This window comes from Cynocephalus volans, chromosome 8, assembly GCF_027409185.1.
Source record: "Cynocephalus volans isolate mCynVol1 chromosome 8, mCynVol1.pri, whole genome shotgun sequence".
Taxonomy (NCBI): domain Eukaryota; kingdom Metazoa; phylum Chordata; class Mammalia; order Dermoptera; family Cynocephalidae; genus Cynocephalus; species Cynocephalus volans.
In genome coordinates, this window is record NC_084467.1 from 87870288 (window position 1) to 87880687 (window position 10400).

At 35.9% G+C, this 10400-nt stretch overlaps 1 protein-coding gene across 1 annotated transcript in view; it reads right to left on the minus strand.

Moving 5' to 3' along the window:
- FRRS1 (ferric chelate reductase 1) overlaps positions 1–9557 on the minus strand; it is a 28517-nt gene extending 18960 nt beyond the window's left edge. The window contains exons 1-5 of the mRNA XM_063106917.1: positions 9362–9557; positions 8333–8469; positions 7203–7297; positions 5978–6125; positions 3311–3493 (exon numbers count right to left, since the gene is read on the minus strand). Of these exons, the coding sequence (XP_062962987.1) occupies positions 3311–3493; positions 5978–6125; positions 7203–7297; positions 8333–8469; positions 9362–9557 (759 nt within the window). The remainder of the gene's footprint in view (positions 1–3310; positions 3494–5977; positions 6126–7202; positions 7298–8332; positions 8470–9361) is intronic.
- Between the last annotated feature and the right edge of the window lie 843 nt (positions 9558–10400).

Here is a 10400-nt window from a genome sequence, read left to right on the forward strand (position 1 = left end):
ACTTGAATCTACTGCATAAATTATAGAACATTCTACAAAACCACTGACCTGAAAAAAAAAATCAAGAAAAAAGGGTAGAGTAACTTTTCTAAAGTAAAGGAGATCAAAGAGATATACCAACTAAATGCACTGAGTGATAATTAATTGGATCCTGGATCAGAAATTTTAAAAAAAAGAAAAGAAAAAGAAAAAGCTATAAAAGGACTTTATTGGGACAGTTGGGGAAATTGGAATATAGATGCATATTGCATAAAATTAGGCAATCATTGTTAAATTTTCTCAACGTGATAAAGATATTGTGGTAATTTAAGAGAATGTCCTTGTTCTTAAGAGACACACGCTGAAAACTTTAGGGATGAAATGTCATGATATCTACAACCTACTTGCAAATAGTTCAGGAAAAAAATGTGTGTTTATATACGCCACATAAATCACCTGAGATAGACATGTCAATAGATAGAGAGAGAGAGACAGACAGAGAGAAAGATAAAGCAGCAAATCTAGGTGAAGGGGTTATGGGTTTTCGTTGTACTGTTCTTTCAATATTTATGTAGGTTTAAAATTTTTCAAAATCAAAAGTTGGGAGTGGGAGGAAGAAGGTCCTGAGAGATAATTAAAAGGGAGGAATCTAAGTCAAACCAAAATTTCTCTGATTAGCAGGGAAAACAGAGGCAGTAATAAGTGATATATTCTATGAATGGCCTAAGACATACCTCACAAGAAGCAAGCAAGCAATAACAGTAGCTGCCTTTCAATATTGTTGTTGATCACCAAGAAAGGAGAACACAAGGAGACTTTGGGAGGGAAGGTAAGTTCAGTTTTACAGATGCTGCTTTGTGTTGTCCAGGAACTTCATCTGGATAAGACCAGCTAGCAGCTGGAAATCACAATCTGGAGTTCGAGAGGTCAGGACTAGGAATACACTAGTTTTGGGCATTGGGGGATTACGTATGGAGCAAGATGATACAGAGAAGGGGAAGGAAAAGGATGAAAGCTAATAATGTATATGCTTGATAGACTTTATATTATTTAGCAAAATCTCTCAGATAGGGAAGATGTATATACCCAGAAATTCAGTTAAAATTCAGACATTAGCAAGTCATTGTGAGCAAAAATATGGAAAATTACTTTTCATCAATTTAAGTGATGAGGTCTAATACCAAAACAATTGCTATCATTACTTTGCAAGCTAAATTGGAAAAAAAAAAAAAAGGTATAATTTAGGTTACCTAATCAGTATTCATAACATCAGATACCTTCAGTATTTAAATTTACATTATACACTCAAAAGAAATAGCAGGTCATAAAAATACCCTAAAAATGTAAAAATAACAACCAAAAATAGTAATAACCACTTTAAAAATATATTTTGAGGATGAATCATTTCCCCCAATCTAGGCAAACAGGTGTACAGATGATTTTAATCATTAAAACAGGATTGCTCTGTAAATTAACTGCACCTGCATAATTAAGTCTTTTTTATAAACATTTTTGATGAGTACTATACTATAAACATAATATTTCTGAGTAAGATAAATATATCTTGAATCAGAGATAAATGCTTTTGTGCCATCTATGTCTACAATTTAGAACAGAAATAACTGGCCTACCTATAGGCCACTCATCCCCACACTCCGTGCAATTATAGTGTCCTTCCCTCTTGCTGACAGATTTTACGTGACCAGTAAAAGGAAATGTGTTAGTGTACTGCAGCATGAATCCTAGCTATAACGCGATTGGCATAAGTTGGGGGTTTTTTAAGTGACTGGAGCATATATCTAAATGAGAGCTATACCTCAGAGACAAAGTCTAATGAAACTATACATTTCCTCAGTAAGGCCACCTTGTTAATCCTTTCTGGACTCATCTTCAGAATTTCTTTCATAGCCATTTTTCTCACGTTCACACAACCAGCACTACTACCTTTCATCATTGCTTTATATAGTCACATTTTATTTTTAACCCAGCCTCATTATTCACCTCATGCACCAAAGCTGGTTCATTTTTGCCAGCACTGAGAACACCCAAAAGAATATGCTACAGGTATGACGGCAATTACAAAGGAAGTGGGGAAAATGTTTCAAACAATTACAGCATTATTTGAGCAAGTATAAAATTTCCCATAAAAGCAACTTTGAAGGGGAAAAATTCATAACTTCTACTATGTTATTTTTAAAGCACATGACTTATGTTGTATCTTGTAGATGTAAGGTATATACTTTGCTTAATCAAAGAAGACAGCAAGTGCATTCTACAGGTACATAGTAAAATATGTAGACCATATGTATATAATGAAATGTCATCCCCCTAAAAGGAGTTACACCTGGCTTCCTGTGATGCTTGTAACCAGTCCACCAGGACCAATGTGATCAGAGAGCACTTTCAGGGAAAACTTTAGTTCTATCACAGCCATCTCAGACTTCCTTTTCTTTTCTTTTTCTTTTCTTTTTTTTTTTGAAATATGTTTCCCCAAAGAATCAGTATTAAGTTTCAATTCTGATAGGAAGAAAACTCAAGAAAAGTCTCCTTGTCCTTGCCAATGTGGAAATAAGGAGCTTTCTCCATTTGTGGTCATCCCCACTCCCCACCACCAACTCTGCTTAAACAGGACTTACATATGTCCTGGCCACAATATTCTTTTTCTTTCTCCCTGGGATGTCAGGATGCTTATGCAGAACTCTGCTTTGCCACACCACAGCACAAGGCTGCCACCTATGGAATCCTTTAATCCATTCAGCACCACCCAGGGACAGTGAGAATCAGCCTAAAACAAATGCTGCCTTTTGCAGATCTGACAAAGGAGCCTCTGGTAATTAATACATTTTGCCTGGACACACAGGTTTAGTTCTCTGTTTGGGAAATGCACTGATGACTGCTAAAACAGGGACACCAAGAGCCAGAATACGTGCTTCAGTTCTCGCCACTTGAGTAAACAACTACGGTTTGAAAAGCATTACAAACAATAGGACATTTTATGCACAACAACTATTTTTTTTTAACTGTGCTTCTTGCTTTATCGCAGAGAGATAGGCAGACAGACATAAAGTGGCATATGCACTGGAAGTCAAATGATCTTCCTAACTTTCCATAGGACAGTCTGTCCTTGAAGTATGTAATTGCCCAACTGTTAAAATCATGAAACACTCAAAGCCAATCCATTTAGAATCTGTTCTAAGTTAGTTTCTCCTTTTCCATTCCACCCTTAAGAATGATCATTTGACTCTGGAACAAACAACTAATCCACCACTGATCAGAGCTCACTCCAGTGATTCTCCTTTCATTACCACTTCCATAAGTGAGAGGTACAAACCATCCATCGGTCATGAGAAAATGCAAAGGATAAGTAGCCTTTACTGGGACCGCTCATTTCAACCATCACTGACTGGTCATCTCTTGTGAAGGACAAGAAGACACAGGCACTCTCCTTCTCTGGGTCACAGTTCAAAGGACTCCTAATACAGAACTTCTTGTTTCCACAGTCCGAAGCACTGAACTAGAAAAATGACAGGATGACAGGGGAGGAAAATGTCTTAATTATCAAACAAGCAGTTCATTGTCAATGACAGAAGAGCCAGTACCTGAAAATACAGGTTTTAATGAGAATACCTTTTCATAATAAGAATTCAAATAAGGCAACAAAAAATACAACTAGGTTGTGAACTTTTAAACTTAATTAATTTTAATTAAAATTTGGAAAACATAACACTATTGGGACTGTAATTGTGCAAGAGTATTAAAGCTCCTTTAATACACAAAACATTTCACATTAAGTATGTTCTGAAGCAAAGTTTCTGGTAAATTGTGAGAAACTTCTTAGGGAATATTTAAGCCCGTATTGACATCCTTGCCTAAAGGGTATCCTCTAGCTTTCAGAGATGGAATTTTTAAAAGCAAACAATCAAAGACTTATCAAGTTTTTATATTTAGATCTGGGAATCTACTTCTAGAATTCAGGTTCAAATTTGATTTTAAAATAATATTAAGAAAAAAGTTACCCCAAAATATACCACCATTCCAAATAATAGTAACAATTTAGACGAGAGAGAAACAAACAGCAACCTACAACAATTTGATCCAAAGTCTCTTGGTTTGGCATAGAAGAGAAAGAGCCTCAAAAAACATCAGCTCTACAATTTGACAGAGCAAATCGGCAGACCCTGTTAGAATGGCTGTGACCTTACATCTCAAAAGAGAGCTAAACATTAACTTTATGTAACTAGATGTAATGGGAACTTAAAGACAAACCATTGTAGGGTGAAGAGAACAAGCCACTAGGAACTAGGAAACTTGGACTTTGGTCTCTGCTTTCTCCTTTACTCAGCCACGTTTGCCAAATTTATTCTCCCAGGGTCCCTTAACCTTCAACTATACAACAAGGAAACTGAATGAAATAGACTCTGTGGTCTCTTTTAGCTCTAAAAATGCTATAATCCCTTGACTCTGAATGAACTTCCCTATAATTAGAGATTATAAACTTGGCACAGAGACATAATAAAAGCTCCAGGTCTGGCCGGTAAGTTCAGTTGGTTAGAGCGCAGCCTTATCACATGGAGGTCATGAGTTCAGATCCTGACACCAGCCAGCTGCCAACAAAAAAAAAGCTCCAACAAGCACTAATACCTTTTATGTGAATATATGGAAAGAAAACAATATTGTCAACAGATTTCTATCAGGAAGCTCATGTCTAAACTGACTATTTATTCCTCTAAAGCAGCTTTTAAATAAATAAGCACTAAAACTAAACTGAGAGCTAGTACAAATAATAGATCTAGTTTAGGGTCAAACAAAAGTGCAACATTCATAATAACGCAATCAAATATAATGTCCATATATTACAAAATGTAGAAGAGAAGGAAGACAAAGTAAGACATTACGTAGGAGTAAAGTGTTTTATTTAGTCTCATCTATGTGAACAAAGAGGTATAAAAGGACAAGAAAGAGATGGAAAGAGAAAAGGAACTAACATTTACTGAATATCTATTAAGCTCAAGGCACCGTTAGAATACATTCATTATTTTGTTTAATTCCTACAGTGATCCTAAGAGCTAGATATTTCTATTTCTCTTTCTATAGGTAAAGAAACTGAGACTTTGAAAATTAAGTTATCTGTCCAAAGACACACAGAAATTAGAAAAGTCATTGTTCAGGCCCAGGCTTGTTCTTTCAATTGTAACAACTGCTTCAAGACATTTTTCACTATATCCACTTCTGAATTATGAAGTCTAATTTATCAGAATTTCCTTCAGTAAAACTCGTCTTCCTAATGTTTCTAATATGCATTACCCTTTCCAAGATGTGTTTTTTTAATCATAATTCTTTCAAATCAGAGGGCCTAAATGGAATTCTAGCTGATGGGCTTGCAAGAGATTTTCTGTGGTTCAGTACATAGAATTCCACAGTAGTCGTTGACCTTAGGGAAATGAGATCTAAAAGTTATATCATCACTTCAAGAATCTCCTCCAAATCCTGTCTAAATTTAGCTTACGTTCCCTCTCCGTGTTTGATATTTGACATGAAGAAGAAGGGGGTGAAGGAGGAGGAGGAGGACAAAGCAAGCAAACAAGAAGCTACTGCTTCATTAGATTTATTTTCAAATGGAAACATACCCACTGCTAGTAAAGACTACATGTGAATGTCATAGCCACACCTTGACATGCAGGGTCTCGCATTCCCTTCATTCTAACCTATAAGTCATAACGTCGCAACGAAGACTTCCTTCAGACTCCTACAGAGAATCCAAAACCTTGCTACCACAACCCAGTCCAGCTACTTCTCTACACACCTTGCCAAGCACAGAGCCACAATTTCCAACCACAAATGTACCTCTTTGTCCACATAGAGAAGACTAAGTAAAGCACTTTACTCCTATGTAATACTTTATTTCATTTTCCTTCTTGCCTACAATTTATAATATATGAAGATTTGGTTTCATGTCATTGTAGATTGCATTTGGTGAAGTAATAAAATTGTCACTTACTGATTTGGTTAAATGGGAGACTGGATGTAACGTTGACAAAGGTACTATTATAGCTTCAGGTGTTGTAAAAGGAAGTGCATTTGGTTGTGAAATTATAGGACCAGGAATCTTCACCCAGTAGATTTTATACTTCTCCACAACTGTGACTCTGAAATGCAGTACCAGTGAGATTAGAACCCTGACTGTGGCCGACAGCAATCAAATCAAAACATTATAGGAAAAAAAAAAAAATGAACTAGGAACATACAATTTCTTAGTACCTAACAGTCCTCTAATTTTGTCTGAGGCAAAGATCTAATGACTGTCTTCCACCCCATCACTATTGTTTTCTCTCCCTCTGTCCCTCTTTTCTAACCTGACTATTCTTTGGGCATATTCACAAGATCCATGAATGCCTGACCCAGGGACAGATTTCTACTCCCTGACATATAAAGAACATACTACTACTCATTTCATAGTGCACTGTTCAAATTCTTCCGCAGGGCATGTGCACCAGGCAGCAATTGCAAGAAGCTGCATAAAGGCTGCATAAGCAACCATCAGCTCTCACTGGGGTCTTATCCCCTTCTTCACATTCTACTTAACACACAGGTGCAAAGCTGTGTACCTATGAGCTAGGAACCTGTCCACAAGTAAAGCAGAAAATAGAGACATGTCAGGACAGCAATTCTTCCCTTAAAATATATGTGTACAGCACCACTCAGGAATCATTTTATGGCTTTATGACCAATCCCTTGTATGTAGGATTAAGGAAGAAGTATTATTTTAATTCTACTGAGTTTCATAATTCTGAGGGTCTTACTTTTCTGACAACCTAATCTTCAAGTTGTAACATTGCGAAGAAGTCATCCAAATTTCAGGACTGTTTTATCTGTATTCTCATACTAATAAGAGCAAATCTAAAAAAAAAAGTATTGCCACATACACCATATAAACTCAAGCACTAATCAATGGCTCTTATTAGTATTAAAGTAATGCAATACTCCATTTACTCAACAAATGTCTACTAAGTGCCTATTAGGTGCCAAATCCTGTGCTAGGTGATGGATATATACTAGTGGAAAAAACAAACAAAAAAGCAAAACAACCTCCCACATCAGTAGGGTGGTGTCATTACTGTACCAAACCTCTCCTATACAGGTGAATGTCTAATAGGTATGGAAATGATACAGACAATTATGGTTTCAGTTATACTAGTTACAGAGTTGTAATCTCTTCTACTCACAGAAACTGAACATGATTTGGGGCACCACTTGGAGCATTCCAGTAGACCTTAATTTCTGTTTTTTTGGATGAACTTGTGTGACTCACAGCTGATCCCTGAAATAAAATGGAAAAGATCTACCATTCAGTCACTCAATAGCTCAGCATTCTGCAAAGTAATTTATCATTGCATGACCTTGGCATTCCGGAAAGACTATTTTATTTAGAACAAGGACTCAGGTACTCAGTAAATACATGCTGATTGGTTGACAACAGATTAGCAGCTGGCTTTGTGAATAAATTAGCATCAACAGAAACTTAGGAACTGAAGAGAGTCATGAACACCGGGTGTTAATGTGGTGTAGAGCCTGCTCATTATTTCATTTATGCTATAAATTTATATTCCTTCCATTAATAGACACAAATAGAGTGCAGAAGATTTATCAAAAGAAAAAAGAAAAACCTCCTGGCTCCAAGTATGTAGCATAATATGTTAGTAATTCCTTTCTCTTGAACAATCTTGTTTCCCACTTCCATTCACCTGGCAAATGCTTACTCATTCTTTGAGGCCTAGCTTGGAGATCACTTCCTCCAAGAAGCTCTCTCTCAATTCCCTCCAGCCTGTGTGCTTTCTCACTCTCTCACTCACCTGCATATACTGCTAACCTAAGTTCTCACATTGTTCTACTTCTGTGTCTGTCCTGTGTCCATACATTCTACATATGTATAAAGCTTTGAGTTCTTCAAGGAACAAGAGTAAGTCTTGTTCATCACCATATCCCTTGCACCTAGGACAGTTCCTGGTATAATAAAAGTTCATTAAATGAATAAATGACAAAAATTAGACCTCGGTTCCACTCTAGAGCTCGATCTTCAATATTGAATCTCTTCAAAAAGCAATATAATTAGAATCAACATGATATAAAACATCACAAGCTATAAACTCTTCCATCTACTGCCCCACCTTTTCTAAGATGCTGATGTGTAAAAACATATTGCAAGCAGTAAAATTAGAGGGAAAGGTTGATCACTGTGAATCTATTTAGACGTCTGCAATACATGGGTAATGTCATCCTTTACATTGCAACCACCACCCTGTAGTGAAAAGATCCGAGGAAACTGACAGAAATCAATTTCAAACTAAACACAAACCTGTATATCTTCACAAGTCAGAAGCTGTGACACTTGACTGTCGTTCAACGTAAAGGGGCCAATAGGAGGGCCACTCAAATCCTCAGCATTACGAGCTTCTAAAAGAAAGCCTTTAAATGGTGGTCCTGACAAAGTAACTGAGAAACAGATAAAAAGATAGGTTAAAAGATTTAGCAACATTCCAAAAAGGAACATCTAGAGAAGTATTTAGAAGAGACACATCACAGAATAGGGTGTGTGTATGCAAAACTATTCCTGGAGAGAAAAGAGTAGAAATCATCCTATAAACAAAGAAGTTCTAAACTGTTCCATAGGACATTCACTCTGTGAAATGTTAACAGCCATTTCACAGAGGGGAAAAAAGGTAAGTGATGGTCAGGGGCAATCCATAGGACTAAATTAGTTTGGAAAATCCTAGATGAAAGTAAATAATTGTTTCTTTACTGCAAATCTCTTAGGATATTTAATATTTTACTATGCAGTGTGGAATTCTAAGAGGTATATTAAACCAGTATATAACACACTGAGTATTTCAAACTTATTTTTCCATACACCCTTTTTGTTAGAGAGTACCTATTAATATTTTGCATTTCTACAGCTGGAGCAAATAGAATTTGCAAACTGCTGTTATAGGAACAACTTTAACGGTCAGCCTACATTTTGCCAGAAGAGCCAGGAAAACATAAGAAATTATACTATATCAAGAAGAACAAGGATTTATTATATTTTAAACAAGATAAACTTTATTTTCCTCTTCTATTGTATTAGTAGTGCTATTAATAAAGATAAATTAAATAATGATAAAAACTTACTTAAAAACCTGTTCTGAATGAAAAGTAAATACACTACTTAAGTAATATAATTATCTGTAGTAGTTAAACAAAAAAATGGGAAAGATAAGATAATGGTATCTTACAAAAACAGGTAAACAGATTTAAATGAAATAGTCCAAATCCGATAATAATAAAGATTCGATGAACAGTAAAAAAGTGAAATTCAAACTGTAGATATTTCATCCCAGCACAGTACCTGTGATCTGATCTCCTGGTCTGAATGTGTTCTGACTCACTGCAATGTTGTGAACAGGATTAGACTGTGGACTATGACCATGTTCAGGAACCATTCCATGGCATGACCCTGTTACTTTTCCATTGGGATAACTGGCCACAGAACTAATGTGCAACAGAAATATGAAGACATCAAGGGTAAATCCAGGAACCGCCATCTCAAAAAAGAAGATTGAAAGCATATTATTTTCAGACATAATTAAAGTAAAATATAAAAGCTTTCATACCACAAAAGAGTAATTCTAGATAATAACTTCTTTTCAGTGTTCAGTCCTCTGTATTCCCAAAATACATAGTAAAAAGAATTTGATATGTAAAGTTTGACCCGGATTTGAATTTCAGCTCTACCAATTACCCACTGTGAGACTATGGGCAAATCACTTAACCTCTACTTCGTTATCGGAAAAATGAGGAAACAAAGACTCTTTTTCAAAGTTATTTTAATAAAATGAAGATACAGCCCAAAGTCTGACAAGGAAGATAATAAATAATAGCTTTCATTAGTAGGATTAAGAAATAATAAAATAAAAGCAATACGGTTTTACTCTACTTCAGCCTAAAAGGCCTAAAAATCAAATAAGAAATGTTTCTTCTGGATTTAAATATCACCACCTGCACAAATCTCTGATATGACTTCTCCCAGCTTCCCATTAAACAAATCATGATGACAGGGAGGATAACCTAATTTACAATTCTGAAAATTGAGGATAACAGACAACTAATTGCAACAGACAATACGATCAGGTAAGAACAGGGATGCATTCTGAGAAACACCATTAGGCAATTTCAGAGTTGTGCAAAATCATAAAGTGTAGTTACACAAACCTAGATGGTATAACTTGCTACACACCCAGGCTGTATGGTATAACTTACTGCTTCTACATGAGCAATGGATTGCACTATGACTTTATGGTGGCTATGACATCACCAAGCTTAGGAATTTTTCAGCTCCATCATAATCTTATGGGACCATTACTGTATATGTGTTCATCATTAACCAA